This window comes from Erithacus rubecula, assembly GCF_903797595.1.
Source record: "Erithacus rubecula genome assembly, chromosome: 23".
In the NCBI taxonomy this organism is placed as follows: domain Eukaryota; kingdom Metazoa; phylum Chordata; class Aves; order Passeriformes; family Muscicapidae; genus Erithacus; species Erithacus rubecula.
The window spans coordinates 6,920,976-6,940,601 of record NC_136675.1 but is presented as its reverse complement, the minus strand read 5'-3'; the positions used below and the strand labels follow the sequence as shown (position 1 = coordinate 6,940,601).

The window sequence follows — 19,626 nt, the reverse complement described above, 5'->3', positions numbered from 1 at the left end:
ACACGGATCCACAGACCCAAATGCCTCCATCAGTGCATGGGGAAGGGAAAGAGACACCAAAATACAGTTCAAAAGGAAACAACACCAAAAAACACATTGGGACAGCTCGACAACACGTCAGCCCACCTAGCAAACATCCAGTGAGGTAGATCTACACTTCCAATACAAACTTCATAATTTCTTTGTGCTGTTAGAAAAAAACCCTCCTCTCTGTCCAGCACTGGGCTACAGAGGCATTTTATCCCTGAGATTGCTCGAATACCTGAGAATAAATTGCAGGAATTATGTCCTTTCTCTCCTTTTTTTCTTTTTTTTTTCCCTTTTCTTTTCTTAAAGATTAAAATATACAAAAATACAAAACCAGAATATTTATATAAAAAAATAAAAAAAAAAAAAGAAAAAGAAAAAAAAAGAACGACAAACCCAAAACAAAGACAAACAAACCCAAAGATACGTCATTCACGCACGTCCTAGTGCAGCTTTCACTTGGCCTTGGCTTTGGGGGGGCTCCCCGGGAGAAAGGGGGGGGTCCACCGGGGCCAATAAATAAAGGCAAGACTTGGGAAGGGCTGTGGGAGGGGGGACAGCAGGCACAAGGCTGGGCCAGCCTCCCCCCGTCCCTGGGGGGCTCAGCCCGGGGGCAGCGTGGGGTGGGCAGCAGGAGCAGAGGAGCCTCCCCAGCCCCAGGTGTGGGAGGGAAGAGGCTGCACAAACAGCTGGTGCTCGCTGGGCTGGCACCGGGAGGGTCAGGGGCAATGGAACCCGGGATTCCCCCTGCCCTGCTCCCCCCGGGCAGCCCACAGCAGCTGGTGTTAGTGCAGCCCTGAGACGTGAGGCATTCCCTCCAGACTGAGCCCAAACCCGGGCTCTGCTGCTGTCAGCAGCGGAGCACCAGGGAAAAACTGTAAATTGCCAAAGCTCCCTGAAGGATCCTCACACCTCCCAGGCAGTGAGGAGCAGCGAGGAGCAGAGGGACCCGCGGGACCGGCCCTCGGGCGTGTCCCTGCTGCTCCACACTCAGCCTCTCCCTCCCTCCAGCTCCTGCAGCTCAGCCGGGCTGTGCCAGAGCCTGGCTGCAGCTCAGGAGAACAAGGAGCCACGAGCTCCTCGCTGGGATGCTGCCCCTCTGCTCCTCCTCCCCAAGACACGCCTGCCCGGCTTAATTTAGGAACGGAATAAAGATTAATCAAATATTTGTGGGTTATTTAGCGGGATGAAGTGTGTTGGGTGCTGCCCTCCCCTGTTTTGGAACGATCCTGATGCTGCCAGGGCTTTTCCCAGCCCGGGCACGGGTCTGTGCAGGGACAGCAGGTGCCAGCACTGCCCTGCCCAGCGCTGCCCCTGCCTTGCCAAGCCTTTCACCCGCTGGGAGCCCCGGCCCTGCCTCCCACCATCACTCCCTGCCCTCGGGGAGCAGGGCTGAGCCGTGCATGTCCTCCTCCTCTCGGCAGCAGCCGGGCTTGCCCTGCGAGCTGGGCGACTGCTGGGCCTTCAGGGGGCAGTTGGCCACCATGTGGCTGATGCTCTGGCAGAAGTGGCACTTCTTGGGCTGCGGGGGCAGCTTGCACTCCTTGGCGTGGTGGTCCAGCCCGCCGCAGTTGTAGCACCTGTGTGAGGGGAGGGGAATAAAATGAGGCGGGAGGATGCTGTGGCTATGCCCAGGACACAGCTGGCTCCTTAGGCTTGGCTTTTGGGGCAGGTGGTGGCCCCAGGGTTGGTCCCTGCAGAGCCCCAGCTCCAGCACAGCCAGCTGGGGCTCACTGGTGTTGTTGGTACCCAGGAGATGGCAGCAAAGCCACACACGGGGACAAAATCAGGATCTTGGGGGTTCCACCAAGAACCCCCCTCCACCTGTGGCTCCACTGGTGTCCTGGCTCCTGTGTGTCCAGGGGTTACACTGCCCCAGGAGCAGGCAAAGGAACAGCTCACATCCCCAGCTGCCACAGTGTGGGGACAGCCCCAAGGGTCGCTCTCACAGGGCTGTGCCTTCAGCACTCATCCCATGGGTGCCACCCTCCCACTGGAGGAGCTGCCTTGTGTCCACTTTAAATCCTGCATCCCTGGAGGACGGCCACAACCTTTTTCTGTTTCCTTTTCCTTTACAATTCCTTTCTGATTAATTCAAAAACCTGTTTATGAGATCAGCTGAGTGGGGTGGACAGCATCCACTGGGAAAACTGGGATGAGACATCTCCAGGCAGCAGGGATGGAGAGGATGGCAGAGGAGGGTTGAAGGACTGGCCAGAAACTTGCCCTGGGGCTCCCATCCCACCACTGTCAGGACATCTGGCCACTTCCTTCCCACAAGGAAAGGCTTCTCTGGGAGAGCATTCCCACAGCCCAGCAGGGCTCCCTGGGGTGTCCCTGACCCCTGACACCCCCCCCCCACTGCTCCCCTGCCCTTTCCCCACTGAGCTGCATCTGCCACTCATTATCCACTGCAGGAAGCTGCACTCCCATCCTGAGGGTCCCTGCCCAGCCCCGGGGGTCCCTGCCCAGCCCCGGGGGTCCCTGCCCATCCTGAGGGTCCCCGCCCATCCCCCGGTGCCCCAGGCTCGTTCCCAGCCCCGCCCAGCCCTCACCGGTCTCCCTTGGATCTGCGCTTCTGGAGACTCTTCCCCTTGGGCCTCCTGTCGCTGCCGATGCAGAAGACGCCCCCGGGGCCGGTCACCCGGATGGACTCCAAACCTTTGGAGGATTTCTTGAAGGTGAACTCGACAGCTTCGCCCTCCTTCAGGCTGCGGAACCCCTCCATGTGGAGCTTGCTCTGGGGGCACAGGGAGAGAGGATGGGGTCAGCACAGAGCTGGGGGGCTCTGCAGGCACAGCGCAAAGCCCCTGTGGCACAAGAGCTGCAGATGTCCCCTCTGCCTGTGCCTCGGGTTTGATTTTTTTTCTTTTAAATGCAAAAGAATCTCGAGGCTTTGCACAGTATAAGCCCTGGGGATGGAAGCTGGCACTGCCGGCCCCCTCAGCACAGCTCACCTCAGCTCAAGCCCTCTAAGTGCCTGCAATAATTAATTAAGCAGCCATTTGGCACAGGATTATGGCTGCTGGGAGCTTCTCCCATTCCTTCCAGGAACACCACATCGGTTATTACCACACAATCAAACTAGAGGAGCCAGGAAACAAAAAAAAAAAAACAGGCTGGGGAGGGGGATTGTGAGGGGACAGGAAAACCCACTCCACTTCCAGGGGCTCTGCCCATTTTAGCAGAACAAATCCCTAAGGGGCAGAGCTGGGTGAGGCAGCCCTCAATCCTCAACCCCCTGTGCCGTGAGCATCCTCAGCAATTCCAGCTCGGCATTCCCGCAAAGGAGCTGCAGGGAATTTGCGGGCAGAGGGAGGAGCAGCTGCGACGGCCGGGGATTCCCAAGGCGACCCCGCGTTCATGAATGGAGCATCTCCCATTCATGGCCAGAGCTCCGACACGTGCGCCCCGCGCTCCCGTTCCTCCCGTTCCTCCCGTTCCTCCCGTTCCTCCCGCACCCGCAGGCTCGGCTCCCATCGCCCCCCAAAGCCACCGGGAAACGCCCCGTGTAAAAGCACACAGCGAAGAAACGGAGCTGGTGGGTTATGGGAGTGAGTTTTCCTTGGTGGGGTTTTGTGGGATGCCTGTGGGCACGAGAGAATTGGGAACACAGCAGGGCTGGAGGAACAGCCCTTGAGACCCCTTTTTGTGCTGCTTTCCCCTCCCTTTCTGTGCCTGGGGGCTGGCTCAGAGTGGGACAGAGCCACCCCATGCCCTGCATCCCCTTGGCTGCTGGGATGGGATCCACAGTGGCCAGAGATGCTCCTTTGCTCTCTGCCCTGCCCCTGTACCTAAAGGGAGAGCCAGACCCCAAACCACAACAAGGACATGACAGAGTCTCACAGCCACCTCTGCCCACCCAGGGCAGTTCCAGCACCAGCTGCCCCTGCAAACCCCCAGGGTGACCAAACACTGCTCCTCACCCCAGCCCAGCAGGAACTCTGTGCTCAGAGCACCAGCACATCCCAGAGGGGCCTCAGCACCCCGGGTCAGCTGCCCACCCTGCCCTGCCCCACTCTGTGAGGGGATCTGGGCAATGGGAGATGAGGAATTTACCCCGTTCCCACAGCAGCCCAGGGGTTTGGGGTGAGGAGGGGCTGAGCATCACTCCCTGGCACAGGAGGCCAAGCACCTCCCGTGGCTCCTCTCAGGGCGTTTACAGCCCCAGCTGGCCCAGCTGTGTTTACACTGCAGGGATGAAAACTCGCAGGCGCTCAGCCCTGAGCTCGGGATAAAGCTGAGCCGTGCCAGGGGGGACCCCAGCGCCCCCCCAGCTCAGCCACACCTCAGGCACCACTGCCAGAGCCCAGCCCCATCACCCCCATTAGGAGGAAGAGGAGGGAAGAGGCAGAAGCTGCCACAACATGACGGGGAAGCGATTTATTTTCCAGGAGCGGGTGAGGATGACAAGCACCCCCCCAGCCCCCTCCGCCAAAAGGCCAAAGGAAACGCCCCCTCCCCGGGGAGGGGGGGACAGAGGCTGGGGTGCCCCAGCTCCCCCCCCCTGCCCCCCGCCGCTGCCTTTTGATGTGAGCTGCAGAGTGGCTGGTGGTCCCTGCGCATCCCCCCTGCCCCCTTCCCAAAACACACACATTGCTGGCATTCCTCTGTTATCAGATAGGTAATCAAACTGCAGCCCATTGAATTAGCTGCATACCTCCTGCATCTGAAAGGAAGGGGCCCAGAGCCCCTGCCCCACACCACACACAAAGCCGGAGCCTTCCCAGGCCTCCACACACCCACACCCCCCCCCGCCCCCCCCCCAAAAAATAAAGAGAGGAAGGGGGGGATTGGAGCGAGCCGGGGATGCTGGGGATGAGGGGGAGCGCAGGGGAGGCCGGGGCCGGGAGCCACCGGCCAGCGAGAACAAAGGGCCGGCGGCGGCCGCGCTCCCGCTGCCCAAATTCCAGGAGTTCCAGGCCCCGGCGGGGGGAGGAAGGGTGGCCGCGGGCCCCCCGACCCCCTCCAGCCCCTCGGCAGCAGCGCCGTGTCCGGCTCGCCCGCTGGCTTTGGGCTCCCGCTCCCCTGGGGGAGCTGCGGGGTCAGCCCTGGGGGGGACGGTTTGGGTACGGGGGGTACAGGGTGGCCCTGGGCTCGGGGTCACAGAACATCGCCATCCCAAAAGGAGCAGAGACCAAGGAGAGGATTTCCCTGCGCTCATCGGGGCCCGGAGCAAAGCGCTGGCACAGGGGACAGAGGAGAGCTGGGACAGGGGTAGAGTGGCACAGGGGACAGGGGCAGAGCTGGCACGGGGGACAGGGACAGAGCTGGCACGGGGGAGAGTGGCAGAGTGGCACAGGGGCAGAGCTGGCACGGGGGAGAGTGGCAGAGTGGCACAGGGGCAGAGCTGGCACGGGGGACAGGGACAGAGCTGGCACGGGGGAGAGTGGCAGAGTGGCACAGGGGCAGAGTGGCACAGGGGACAGGGACATAGCTGGCACAGCTTCACCCAGCTGCCCCCCGGGCATCTCAGCGGGCACCTCCCCTCTCCCCCACCCTCCCTCCCCTCATCCCCGCTAATTTACGGCGCACAAAGCCGCAGCACGTGAGCGGCCGAGCGCTGCCCACCCCCCGGCACTGGGTGTCCCCCTCCCCGCACATGGGTGCCTTCATCCCTCCTCTTCCTCCCACGCGGCAAATCCCTGGCCACAGATCCCACATTTATCCCGATTTCCCGTCTCCAAGGGATGACACCGTGGGGGCGCCCCAAACGCCACCGCTGCCCCCCGAGCTGCCGGGCTCCGGCCCCGGGGTCACCATTGTCCCCAGCGCGACACAAGGGGACGTTTATTCCCAGCCAGCCCCGGCCACTCAATCAAACCATCTTTGTGTCCAGCCTGGGGCGGAGCAGCCGCTGCACCTCGGCTCTCCAGAGCCCTTTAAACTGAAATCCCGGGCTGGGATGTTGGGATGCGGGCAGGAGCACCGCCGGCAGTGCCGAGCTGTGCCAGGGGTACCCCTGAGCCCTGCCCTGGGCACTTGGGGCAGCCCAGCCCCACTGCAAGCAGTGCCCGTGCCTCAGTTTCCCCAGGAAAAGCAGCCCAGGGAGTGCTGAGCCCCCATCACCGGGGGTGTCCTGTCCGCAGCCACCGTGCAGCCTCACCCCCCTCTGTCCCCAGAGCCACAGTGTCCCTGTCCCCCCCATGCCTGTCACACAGCAAATCTTTTCCCGGTGCCAGCAGCTCCAGGGACTGGCTGGTGCTGGTTTTGGGCTCAGGGGTGAAGGGTTTGGAGCTGAATCCCCCCTCCGGTCCCTTCCTGCACAAACGAGGGGATGTGCTTGGGAAAGGGGGTCCTGCCTCAGCCCCGGGGCTGGTGCAGAGATAAGGAGGGCGATGCCTTTGGAGCCCGCAGGGAGAGCGCAGAGGATTTAACAAAACATTACCAAGGCTTTCCACTGGCTCCCTCAGCGTCATCTGCTGCGATATCCCCAAGGACCCCTACCGATTGCAACTAAAATCAAAATAAAGACATTTCCCCGCCAAATTAACTGTGTTTGCTCTTAATTTTCCACCACGAGTCAGTAAAATTAAACTCTACATACCAGTTCCGAGGGGAAAAAAAGAAAAAAAAAAAAAAAAAAGGCATCGACCTCAGAGTTTAATCCATCAGTTTCCTGTCCTAAATCCTTTTAGCTCCTTTGGTTGTATTTTTTCCCCACCAAAACCCTCCTGCTCTTCCCAGGGGCAGCTAATTGGGATCAGTGGCTGGGTATTAATTTTGTGCTCCCGTATGAAAGCAGGAACACGGCCCGGAGCAGCCCCGCGTCCTCCGACGGTGATTCCAGCTGCATCCCGCTCATTCTTGGGGGTAAGGGATCAGGGAAAAGGAGAGCTCGGAGCTGGAATTGGGGGCTCGGGGACAGGGGCTCCCTCCCTGCTCCATCCCCGCAGCAATCCCATTCATTTGGGCCATATTATCTAGGAGACCATTCCAGGGTGTTTTCTGTCCCTGGGGCAGGGAGGGGGAGCTGGGGGAAGGGATGTGCCTGAGGCCATCAGTTAATCTTTAGACAGAGACAGGAGGCTTTTTTTTTGTGTGTGTGAGCGTCTTGAGGGAGTTTCAGAGGTGGAATAAAGCAACTCTCTTTCACTATTTCCCATCGGGACGCGGCGCACAAGCAGCGCAATACAATTTCATTCCAGCGGTTATTTAAAAAAAAAAAAATCGCACAAAATAAACAAAACTAAAGAAATCTCTACCAGCCCTCTCCCTCCACCAAAAAACAAAACAAAACAAAAAACCCAACAGAGATTCCAACGAGCATTTCTACCCGAGGGGATCTCTGCGGGGGCTCCCTGCTCCTTGCAGGGGGGGTTGGACTAAATGACCTCTAAAGGTCCCTTCCAACCCAAATCAATCTGCGGTTCCACCATCTCTTCCCAGGGATGCGCAGCCCTTTGGGGGTCCCCACCCAGCTCTGGGGTGACCCCGGTCCCGCAGAGCTGCGCTCGGGCAGGGGAAAAGCGAAATATCACACGCGTGTCCCTGCAGGAGCATCCCGGCTCCAACACACCGACCCAAAGCTGCTCCCAGCGGGTTCCGCCTCCCCTCGCTGCCCCCCAGCTCTGCACACCCCAAACCCCCCGCCCGGACCCTGCCCCGCAGCCCAGCCCGGGGGAGGCGGCAGGGAAAGGCTGGATCCTGCTCCCTGACGGGAAAATCCGTCCCTTGTGCCTTTCCTGCAGTCAGGGACGGAGCTGCTCCAAACACCATCTTTTTTTTTTTTTTTTTTTACAACCTCACGTCATGCTCACGTGGATGATTATTTTTATTATCCTGGCCGCATGCACGGGCTGGCACAGGCACAGGTGGGTGATAGCACAGGTCGGCTCAGCCAAAACCCGAGTCCAAAAGGGAACTTCCACCTCCCATCCCATCCCATCCCATCCCATCCCATCCCATCCCATCCCATCCCATCCCATCCCATCCCATCCCATCCCATCCCATCCCATGCCGGGGATCCCAGGGGACAGAAGCCCCTCCCGTGCTGGGTGTGCCCGGCGATGCCCCGGGCGCTCGGGAAGTGCCACATCCCAGCCCCAGCAGCTCCAATCACGGGCACAGCTTTGTGTCCCCCCCGCAAGGAACCGCAGGACCAAGTAACCACTGATCAAACCCTGCAGCCACGGGTACCCACAGTGCCCAGCAGAATTTCTTGCTAAAATCATGAGAAGGAACAAAAAGCCCGACTAACTGCGTTTATGACGGATTTATACCTGCTGGCTTGGAGAAACGCTTGGAAATGAAGAACCCAGCTGTGGAGAGCAGTGATTTCCAGGCACTGCACATCCTCTCTCCCTCTGCTCCCCCTGAAGCCAGACCCCAACCCCAAATCCCAGCCCCGCTGGTCACCACTGCTCCTCCAGCCCCAAGCTGTGGCACCGAGCCTTGATTTTCTCCTTTCCCTCTTCCCGTGTTGCCTCCCCAGGCAGCTCCACGCTCCTCTAAGTGATGCTCAGACCCCGGGAGCTGCATCCCGAGGGGACCACTGCACCTCTGGGGTCTTCACCATCAGCAGCCCAATTTCTGCCACCTCAAGACTCCCAGTTCCTGCTTCACCGCCCCGGGACGATCTGCTCTGCTCCCTTCTGCTTCATCCCTCCTGTCTCCTCACAGCCCCCAAATGAATCCATCTCCAGTGCCCAGGGGAGGCATTTGAACCCAAATGCCTCATTTTTGGCTCACAATGTGAGGGAAAGGCAGCCCCAAGGAGCCCTGTTAGTCTCCTGTCCTGCCGAGATTTTAATCTCTTTGTGATCAGATAAAGGCAGAGGGAGATGGAGACGCGCTCCCTGCAGAGAGGGGCCATTCAGACCTGGTTCCTGTAATAAAGTGATTTAATAGATCTAAAGAGGCCAATTCCCTTCTTTCTCCCACAATTACTTCCTGTGGGTCATCATTCACATATGTAAATGAAGAGGGGAAGGAGCAGGTTTTGAGGGGCTCTGGAGTGTTCAGCCCCAAGTCGGGTTTGGGGCGCTGGGTGCTGGGCAGGGCACACCGAGCCCGGAGCTCTGCTACCCCGGATTTTGGTGGCTCTTGGTGGCTCTTGGTGGCCTTTGCCCTCGCAGCCCTGACTCCCTCCCCGGGAGCGGAGCTCTTGGGAAGCACCGGACGTTTGGGGACAGCATCGGGACATCCCTGCAAGCCACCAGCAGCAGCGGGGCCGCGGCGGGAGCAAGAGCTGACCCCTCTCCAAGGATCTGCAGTGGGAGAGACACCGGGAGCATCTCCGGCTGCCCCCGCAAGGAGAGCTGAGACTTTGTGCCACCGGTGAGCGGAGCAGGAGGCAAAACCCGACCAGGAGGAGAAGAATTCCCCATCAGCCCAAAGCTTCTGGTGGTGCAAAGCCGTTTGCTGCAGCAGGGGAGACCCCCGCACCCCCGGCCCCTCTGCCACCCAAAATAAATCGCTTTTTCTCAGAGTTCCCTGTATTTGCCAAACGCTGCAATCTCCGGGATCCCACGGCTCCCCCGACATTAGAAACTGGGGGGCAGCGGGAGGCTGCAGCTCCCTCTGGGATGCTCCTGACAGAGACACCCCAGCTAATTCTCCTCCCCTGCAGGAATGTGAGCAAGAGCAATCAGGAAACCAGACTGTCTGGGGGCAATAAACCCCAGGAGAAGGGCGGGAGCTTCTCCCCGGGAGCGCTGGGTCCCGCTGTGCCACATTGAGATGCAAAAGCCCATTTGCTCTCTGGAGAACACCAGGATCCGTTTTCCTCTGGCTGTTTTGGAGCCCTTGACTCCAAAACCAGCTGTGCCCGGGGTGGCAGCTCCTACCCCCCAAGGCACTTTGCCCATGCCAGAGCCGAGGGAGAAGAGATTTGCATCTCCCCGGCCATCATTTTTTTGCCAGGTTGCCAGTCCTGCCTGGAGCCTCCAACCCGGGAGTCCCTGCCCAGGAGCTCCTCACAGCCCAGGGGTTCATCCTGCACCCCCAGCCCGCAGGATGGACCCAGTTCGAGGGGCTTTGGGCCCGTGAGGAGCAGCAGCCACTGAAGGCGGGTGGTCCAGGGCTCCCCTGAGCCAGCACCGCGGTGCTGCTCTCAACCACGGCACAAACTCCCCGTGTTTGCTCCAAAAACACCCGTGCCCCCTTCGTTCGTGCTCGCTCTGTCCCCCAGCGCCGCGGCAGCCGCTGTCCCGAGGTGGGGGCACCGCACAGACCCCCTCCCGCTTTGGGCACCATCTCCAAACCCTTCCCCCAACCCCCGGGGGGATCCCGGCAGATCCTCCCCCGGGATCCGGCCCGTTCAAGGACCTACAGCCCCTAATCCACGACTTCCCCGGATCCCCGGCACGCGTGGGGCTTCCCCGCTCAGCGAGGGCAAATCCGGACACGGGACTGTCACTGTCACACGGGATGCGCAGGGACACGAACCCTTTGTGCCACCCGGACCGGGACAAAGGGCGCGGGCGGAGATTCCCAGTCGCGGGATGATCCAGCGGGAGAATTCCCAGTCCAGCATCCCAGCCGGGCTCGGGGTTCCCGGGGTTCCGGGGTGACCCCGCCCGCTCCCCGCGGGTATCTGCACCCCCGGCTCCGGCCCGAGGGGCTCCTCAGCGAACAGCGACGGGAAAAGATGAAATCGCTCGGGATCAGCTTTCGGGGCCGGTCCCCGGAGAGCAGCCCCGGCTGCGGGGGTCCTGCCCTTCCACTCGCGAGGGGACCCCCATCCTTCCTCCATCCCCCTCCCTGCCCGGGACCGCGGGCGGCTCCGGCCCGTACCTGGTGCACGAAGACATCGACGGGCGAGTCCAGGGTCGCGCCGCCCTTGGCGGTCATGGAGAGGAAGCCGAAGCCCATGCGGACGTTGAACCATTTACAGATGCCGGAGCCGTGCAGCGGCTGCGAATCGTTCTCGGCCTTGGGCGAGTCTCCGGCCGGCTCCTCGCCCGGCTTCGCACCTGGCGAGAGACCCACGGAGCCGCTGAGCCGGGGGGCTGGGGAGCCGCGGGTGCCCCCCGGCCCCGCACACCCCGCACAGGAACCTCACATCCTGCTCGGGGTGCTCAGGCTGGAAAACTCCAAAAAAAAAATCCCCAACCCCCCCAAAAAACCAGCAGAGATGCGAGCTCTGCCTCCACGTGTGCATGGGGATCACCCCAGGAAACGAAGGCAGCTCCTGCCAGCACGACCCAGCCGTGCGTGCAGTGAGAGCCCTAAATCCGTTTCTCCCTCAAAAAGGTTAAAAACGGGAAAAAAATGTTAAAAATCTCAGATACACGCACAAAACCACCAAACGAGCAACGAAAAATTAGCCAAATTATTTTTCTAAAAATCAAAATAATGAAAGAAAAAATTTTGCAAAGCGGGAAAAACTCCCCCAAAATACCATCCCGAAACCCCCCTGCCCCCAGCAAGCCACGCTGGAGAAACTCTCCCTTGCCGTCAGCATAGCTCCCTTGCACCGTCCCACCCCCGCTCCCAAACGCCCCCAGCAGCCGCCAGCGGCCCCAAACTTCTGGGGTCATCCTGGGGCTGCAGGGGGGATGAGAAAACCCCGATAATTCCCGCCCTGCGAGCCCCCCAGCGCCGCGCGGGGAGAGGGGCCCGCGGGCCCGGCCGCGCTGCCGGGGCGCAGCGGGACTGGGTGGGCCGGGGTCGGGGGGGCCCTGCGCCCCCCAGCCGGGCTCTGCCGTCGTTATTAATAATCGCGGAGCCGAGGCGGGCTGCGACAATAATATAACTTAACCTGCAAACTGCTGGTTGGAAACAGACCCCATCCCGACACTCGCTTGCAAATTCCGAGTTGTGGCTGTTACCGCCTCCTCCCTCCTCCTCCTCGGCCAGCTTTGAGGGTATCAGGCCAGCCAAAAAAAAAAAGGAAAAAAAAAAAAAAAGGAGGAAAAAAACCCAAAAACAACAAAAAACCCCAGCTTAGACCCCGCCGGGAGGGAGCCGGGAGAGGTTTGACTCCATCTTCACTCCAACAATAGGGGTGGGAGGGAGCGGGAGGGTTTTTTCAAAGGCTCCCAAATTCTCGCAGACAATGGCAGCCCCCGCCCCCCCCCCAGGACCCACCCGCGGGGCCGGGGGGCGCCGGGCCCTGCTCCGCCATCCCGTCCCCACGTGATCCCAATTAACCCCCCCGCTAATAGCGACACATTCCGGGAGGGATTTGCAGAGGGGGGGTCGTGCGGGTTGACCCCCCCCACAGTCTTAGGGCACTTAGGGGCGAGGCCACCTGTCAAGGGAAGAGGTGACACCCGAGCAGGGGGGGCTGGAGGTGGGACCCCCGGACATCGGGGGGAGCTCCCACGTCCTTTCCCCGCGCCCCCTCCCCACGAGCGGAGCCACCTGCGAGCCGCGCTCCTGCGGGACGGGGGAAGCGCAGCGGCCCCGAGGAGGGGGCGGCTCTGGGGTCCTCCTGCGCCCCCAGCCCCATCCCGTGTCCCTCCGCCATGCGCTCCCCCCGAGCGGGGCCGGCGCCCCCCGGGCCGGGCGGGGACAAAGGGCGAGTGACCAGCGGCTGCATTTCCGGCTGCGGACAATGCCCCGGCCGTGGGGGCACAGCGCCGCCCGCCGCCCCGCCCGGGCTGCACCGGGGTCCCCCCGCGCCGCCCCCAAACCGCCCCGAGCCGCGCTGCCCCCCCACAAAGGGCAGCAGGGGCTGGGGGGCTGCGCCCACCGAGGCCGGCCCACGCGGGGCGAGTCTCGCGTGGTGGCACCGAGCGGAGCATCGCGGGCACTGAAAGGGCAGCGGGAGCGGGGGGACCGCGGTGTGACCCGCGGGGAGACCCCCGGGCCGGGGGGGGGGGCCGGGGTTGGGATCCCGCGTGGGGAATCCCCGCGCGAAGGCGCCGCCGCCCCGGGGCCGCTGCCGCTGGCCGAGGTGCTGAACCGCCGGCCCTGTCCAGGGTCCTGGCCGTGCCCTTCCTCCTCCTGCTCTTCCTCTTCCTCCTCCTCCTCCTGCCCGCACACCCGGCGACTTCTCGTTGCCCCTTCTCCACAGCCCCCAGGACCTCCACTGACGGACGGCAAAGGAGGAGGAAGCGGAGGAAGAGGAGGAAGAGGAGGAAGAGGAGGAAGAGGAGGAAGAAGATGTTTTTCCCTGCGAAGGCTCCCTGTGGGTGAGCTGCTGGCGCCCCCCCAGCCTCCAGGACTCTGTCACTCTGTGCAGGTGAATCCGTGTCCCACGGGACCCAGCAGGGGTGGGAGGTGGCACCCGCGAGGTCATACGGTGTCCCCTCACCATCCCGCTGCTGTTGACGGGCGTGAACCGGGCTGGAGAGGGAACCCACCGGCCTGTGATGGTCAGTCCTGAGCCGGTTCCCCAAAGCGAGGAGCAGCGCAGAAGGGGGAAGGGTCTGGCCAGTGCTTCCTGTGGGATCCCCTCTCCCATCCCGGCCCGGCTCTGGCAGCCAAAGAGCTCCCGGGCCGGGCCGGGGCTGCTGGAGGGGCCGGGGCTGCTGGAAATCCGAGCAGGAAGGAGACCACGGTGCCCGTCCGTGTCCCCGCTCCCCTCTCTGCCGGCACTCCCAGGCCCCGGAGCGATCCGGGACCATCCCGGCAGCAGGAGCGCGTCTGGCCCCCTCTCCTGGCTGCGAGGGCTGCCCGTTCATCCTCGTGTTCCTCTCGGGATAACCGGGGCAAGAGCGGAGTAAATAACCCACCCTCCATATGGCTCCCATCCCATCTCCTCCCGGTTTTCCCGTTTCGCTCGGGGTTTGGGGAGGGCACAGCCTGCATGTGCGGAGGTGTGAGGGCACAGGGGAAGGATGTGCTGAGGAATGAGCTCTTGCTTTGTCCACAAGTCCTTCAGAAAGCAATCCCCATCCTTCACCAGCCCCTTCCTGACGGCCAGGAGTGACCAGCAGCGCCAGAGGCATTTTCCTGTAACTATTTACAGCCAGCAGCAACTTCCTCAGCGCCCCCCGATCCCTGCCCACCCTCGGTGACTTCCACCCACGTGATGCAGCCGCATCCCAGACCAGGCACTTCCAGCCCGTCCCTTTGCATCCCACCCTGCCCCCGGTGCCGGTGTCCCAGCCGCAGCCTGTGCCGTGTTTCTGTGTGTGGTGTATTTGTTTTCGGGGCCTGTTGAATGGCAAATGCGAAAGGGAAGGGATCTCCTTCCTGTTCTTTCAGAGCCAGCCCCTGTGCCCTGCTCGGCTTCAAGGGAAGAGCGGCCGAGCGGCCGCTTTCACAAATAATGGCTTCATTAGATTGAAAGAAGTGGACAGTGACCTCACTGAAATGGACTTTCTGACCCCTGCTGACCTCTGGCCCCGGCTCTGACAGCCTGTAAATCTTCCCCTCGGCACGGCCGGGGCCAGGGCAGCAGCTCTGTGAGCCCAGAGCTGGCGCTGCTGTCCCTGGACCCTCGGAGCTGCCCCGGGACTGCACCCGGGCCCTGGGGGTGGGCAGGACCCGGCACGGGGGGCACAGCGCTGGCAGAGGTGGGGACCCGTGTCCCCATGGCTCTGCAAGCCCCGCCAGGGTCCTGGGGGCTGAAGGGCCGTGGAAAATGATGATTGAGGTTCCAGTGCCATCTCCCAGTGCTGTCACTGTCACCACAGACCTGCCCCAAGGCAGCCCCTGAACTCCTGCCAAGGCAAACTGATCCCTGTCCCTGCCCACAGGCACAGCCCTCCTGGCTTCACAAACCTCCTCCAACCCTGGCTGAGCCCACCTCCACCCCCTCCCGTGGGCACAGACCCTTCCCTGCAGCCCCCAACACCTCCTTGCCCACCCACCCAGCCCAGCACGCTGGTGGCCACTGCCCAGTCCTGCCAGCCCATCTGCTGGTGGGGAAACTGAGGCACGAGGGGGGGCCTGAGCAATGGGAGCCCATGGTGGGCACTCCACCCTGCCCTGCCTGAGGCTGGCACAGCCCCAGGGCTGGCAGCGAGCCCCTCACACCCCACCTCCCTCCTCCCCACCCTTCCACGCTCACCGCTGACCTTTGGCTACAAAACAATCAATAAAGGAGGCCACGGAGCTGCTCCTCCCCCTCACTGGCCCCCCACACCCCCTGCCCACCCCACGGGCCCAGCCAGGACTGAGGGATGCTCCCAGTGCTGGGAACACGGGGCTGGGGGGACACTGACACCAGTGTGCTCCCCGAGGTGCCCTAACCAGGCAGCACCTTCCCAACACCCCAAAAATACTCCCCTGGGGCTTGTGGGGGCCCCACAGCTCTGGGGATGGAGCGTGGCCATCCTGCTCCATCCCAAATGGGGCTCCCTGGGCCATTGGCACCCTCCAAGGGGATATTCCTGAGGGTGCCCTGTAGGGCAGGGAGGGTAGAGGTGGACAGAGACAGTCCTGTCCCTGGAGTGATGGGTTGTGCCCGAATTCGGCAGCTCCGTTTGATCAAAGCCCTGGGGCAGCAGCTGATTGATCGGCTGCAGAGAGGGGATTGATCAGGATTTCAGCCCATACATATTCCTGCTCCCTGATAAAGGGGGATCGATGGCTGAAGGATTTTCCTCAGAGGCTGCAGCCCCCTGCTCCAGAGCTCACAAATCTGCCCTTGCCCCTTAAATCCCCCCACTCCTGTTCAAAACTCACTCCCCTGACAGCAAACCCGGGCAGTGGGGGTGAAAATTTGTTTTGGGGAGCCAGGAGGGCACAGCAGGATATTGAGGAAAGGCAGAGCCTCTCCTCCAGCAGCTGCATCTCACCTCCCGAAGCACCGGCCTATCCTGCGTCTTCCTCCTCCTACTGGTGGCCTGGCAAACAGGGTGTTCATCCTTCTTGGGGTGCTGGAGAATCCTCGACATCGTCCTGGCCAGGGAGATGCCAAGGAAGCTGAGCTGGCAGATACACCCAGAGCCCATCGCCTTCAAACACCAGTGGCTGCCCTGGCTCTGCCCCCGCCCCAGGGCTGAGACCGGGAAACTCAGCGCAGCTGTGGCCGGGGCAGAGCCCTGCAGATCCCGTTGGGAACGGGTGACCAGCACCCCGTGCTCCCCCAGGAGAGGGATACGGCTCATGGGAGTGTCCTTTTCCTTTTCCTTTTCCTTTTCCTTTTCCTTTTTCCTTTTCCTTTTCCTTTTCCTTTCCTTTTCCTTTTCCTTTCCTTTTCCTTTTCCACTCTCGCCTTCCCATTTCCCCCAGCCTGGAGGGAGGATGCCCTTGGGACCCCCCTGCAGCCCCGGGAGGACTCGGGGCGCTCTGGGGCTCCCTCCGGCCCCGCGTCCCTCCCGGGAGCCGCTGCTGAGCCCGACCCCGCCCGTCCCCAGCTCGCCCCGCTGCGTGTCCCTCCCTTTGCACACAGTGACTCAAAGCCCAGGCTCGCCCCGGTGTCCCTCCAGTTTCTCCAGTGCCTGTGGAACTGGTTTGCTGTGGGGGACCCTCCCGCGAGCCCGGGGGATGCAGGGGGGGCACATCCCGCTCCAGTGCCCGAGCCACTCTGTGCCCGGGTGGGTGCTCAGCCACGGCGAAGGGCAGGGGAGGGGACCGGGGACCTGCCAAAATCCCGCAGAGGGAGCTCGGCCCTGCCTCAGTTTCCCCAGCACGTGAGCAGTGTCACCCAGAGCGCGGTGGCCCCGGGCTCCCCAGCCGGAGCTGATCTGTGGCCACTGCGCCGGGCCGGCGGTGGCCGGGGAGGCTCCTGGGCTGGGCCAGCAGCCGGGAGTGGTGGCCCCGGGCTGAGGCTGGCACCGCAGCGGGCACGCCGGGCCAGGGCGAGGGCACGGGGCGGGTGCTGCGCTGCCAGCCCGGCCGGGACCGGGCCCTGCGCCCCGGGGTCGGGTGGCCCAGGTGGCCCAGGGCTACTGTGATATCCACGCTGTCCCCAAGCCCGTGTGAAGCCCCTGGAGAGCCTCAGCCCCCCCCAGACCTGCGGGATCCCCCCGCATTCGGAGCCCCTCGGGAAGGTGCGGCAGAACTGGGGGCTTCCCGTGGGACCCCTGAGAAGCTGCCCCAGCCCTGGGCACCCCCCAGCCCCTCCCCACGCCGCGCTGGGACCCCTCCAGCCCCACGGCCCGGCCCGAGCTGGGAGCACCGTGCTGGCTGGAGGCGCGGGGACAAAAGCATCGCTGCTGTCCCATCCGAGGTCAGCACCGCCCTTCTCTCGGTGGGTGGTGGGATGGAGGTCCGGGGGGCCCGGAGCCACCCAGGCCGGCCGAGCTCCCTCCCGGCGCTGCTGAGTCGGAGCAAACGGGGGAGCCGGGTCTGGAACCAGCCTGACCGGCTCCCCGGCTGTCAGCACCTGAGGAATGCCAAACCTCCGCTGCGCCAGGGCTGGGTGCTCAGGGCTGGGTGCTCAGGGTGACTCTGCCGGTCCGCCCAGCTCTGCGGTGTGCAGAGAGCAGCACCGGGAGCCGGCACGGCGCAGAACGGCGCAGAACGGCGCAGAACGGCGGGACCCTCGGCCGGCAGGTACGGGGGTGCAGGGAGGGGCCCCCCGGCACAGGGAGCTGGCCCGGGCCGGCCCGGTTGGTCCCGGCTGGCAGGGAAGGGGTTCGGCGGCGCTGGGGGCGGCGGGCACCGCTGCTCCCGTCCCGCTGCACCCACGGGCCCTGCCCGGTGCTGGACCCGTCCCGGTTCGGCAGGTGCTGGGATGGGTCCCAGGATCAGCTCTGGCCAGGAGGTGGGGGCTGAACCCGGCTCTGACCCTCTCACCTTCGGTTCCCGAATTTTGGGGGCTGCTGGGGCTATAATCTAACTCCTGCCATCGCAGTGCATCCCAAGAGGTTCCAGGGTGAGCTGGGACTGCTCTGCGTCTTCTGAGAGGACAGCGGGGCTGTCCATGACCCGGCTCAGGGGGCAGGCGGGGGCAGTGAGAGGGGCCGGGGGCTCCCCTGCCCTCCCCATGAACCTCAGCCCGTGCAGCCGGACCCAAACCAGATCCCTGATTTTCCTGAAGGTGGCAGGTCCGCTCTCAGCCCGCGGTGACAGAGCTCAGCCCAACGTGGCCGGAGGCTCAGCTTAATCCGTGGTCACCGGCTCAAAGGCAGCCACAGCTGCTGCCCTCGGCCCCCTGAATATTTAACAGCATCTCGAGCCTTTGACTGGGGTGCTGCGAGACCTTTTGGGGTGACAGGAGGCTGCAAACGAGGTCAGCAGGTTGGCCAGGCTTGGCTTGGCCAAAGGGGATTAATTAGAGCCGTGCTGGTGCCCTGGTGTGGCAACACCGCTGATCCAGCCTGGCACGCCCGGACAGGCGGGCATGGCCGGGAGCTGCAGGGTCTGGTCCTCTTGTCCTTGACCCACTGCTGCAGTGGGAATTATTTTAGCAAAAAATGGGGTGCTGGGACAGTGCAGGGCTCTGGGTGGGCTCCTTCCCCAGCACCTGTGGGGTCCAGGGTAGCACCAGGTGCTGGATCCAGACATGGGATGGGATGGGAATGACAGATCTGGAGATCTTTGGAAATGCAGCTTCAGGTGAGAGACAGGGTGCTGAGTCAGCAGGTCCCATCTCTCCCCAGCACCCTGGTGCTGCACGGAGCCAGCATCCCTGTCCCTGCACTGTCCTGGGACCATGGGCACGGCCTGTGCATCCATCCCGCTTCCACTGCTGCTTGCCATGATCCAGCTGTGGCCCTGGGGATCCAGCTGTGGCCCTGGGGAATCTGTACAGCCCCACCCAGGCTGGTCCCAGCCTCCAGCGATGCTGGCTGTCCCAGACAAGGTCTCATCACCTTCTGGAGAAATGACACAAACTCTTCCTATCTGTTCTGGAAAGACCTGCTGGGCCGGGGAGAGCAGGATCTGGAGGGCGCGTGGAGGGCTGGCAGGAGGGGCAGGCAGCTGCCTGTACCCAGCACTTCCCTGCCTGCCCCCGGCCCCCTGATCCCCTCAGGGACCAGGGAAACCCAACCTGCCTGTGCTGGGTTCATCCCAGCTGGCTGGTGCAGCATGAGGTCCTCTCCGAGGTGTCCCCCGGGGAAAGCAGCCCTGGGGCTTGGGAGGTGTCCCCATTCCCGGGTGGGGACCTCGATCTCAGCCTGTCCTCGGGCTGACCCCAAATCTCCGCCGTTGTCCCCAGGCTGGGTGGTGACACCGAGCAGCTCCTAATGGGAGATGCTGGGATGTTGGTGCACCTTCAGCTCCCTGCTCAGCACTGCTGTGTCAGCTGCTTCCCAATCCCAAAGCCAGCAATAAAACCCAGGCACAGGGACGCCTCTGCTGGCATCCCCCCAAGCCCAGGTAGCACGTGTGTCCCCGTCCCCTGCCCCGACCCCCGGGGATCACAGCGATGCCCACCCTGCAGCAGCCACAGGGAAGGCTCAAGGGATGCTGCTCCTCATGTCTCCACCTCCTCCTGCTCACCCTGCAGCTGGTCCCGATCCCAGCCAGGCCCTTTCCCCACAGAGCAGCTTCCCTGTTGTTTTCTGGGCTTGTTTGTTTGCTGCATTTGCTGACTCGGCGCAGCCCTGCTGCCCGCCTGACTCATCCCGCAGCTCGGGGCACGGCACAGATCCTGCACACTCACCTGTGCCCCGCCAGGCTCACCTGCGCCCCGCCAGGCTCACCTGCGCCCCGCCAGGCTCTGCACAGCCCTCAGCCCACCACGGTGCGTGGCACAGCCCTGCCTGGCCGGGCAGGGGGACCCACGGTGCCCCCCACACCCACCATGGGCCAGGATGGATGGCACGAGCATCACAACAGGCCCCAAAGCCACCTCCTGTGCTCACG

General features: G+C 63.0%; 1 protein-coding gene across 1 annotated transcript; it reads right to left on the bottom strand.

Annotated features, from left to right (window-relative positions):
* Positions 1–1,378: 1,378 nt before the first annotated feature.
* On the bottom strand, positions 1,379–11,869 carry LIN28A (lin-28 homolog A). Its single transcript, XM_079325907.1, has 4 exons — positions 11,732–11,869; positions 10,765–10,943; positions 2,583–2,767; positions 1,379–1,607 (listed from the first exon to the last, which is right to left on the bottom strand). The coding sequence occupies exons 1-4, from the start codon at positions 11,760–11,762 to the stop codon at positions 1,394–1,396; spliced, it is 609 nt and encodes a 202-aa protein (XP_079182033.1). The 5' UTR covers positions 11,763–11,869; the 3' UTR covers positions 1,379–1,393.
* Between the last annotated feature and the right edge of the window lie 7,757 nt (positions 11,870–19,626).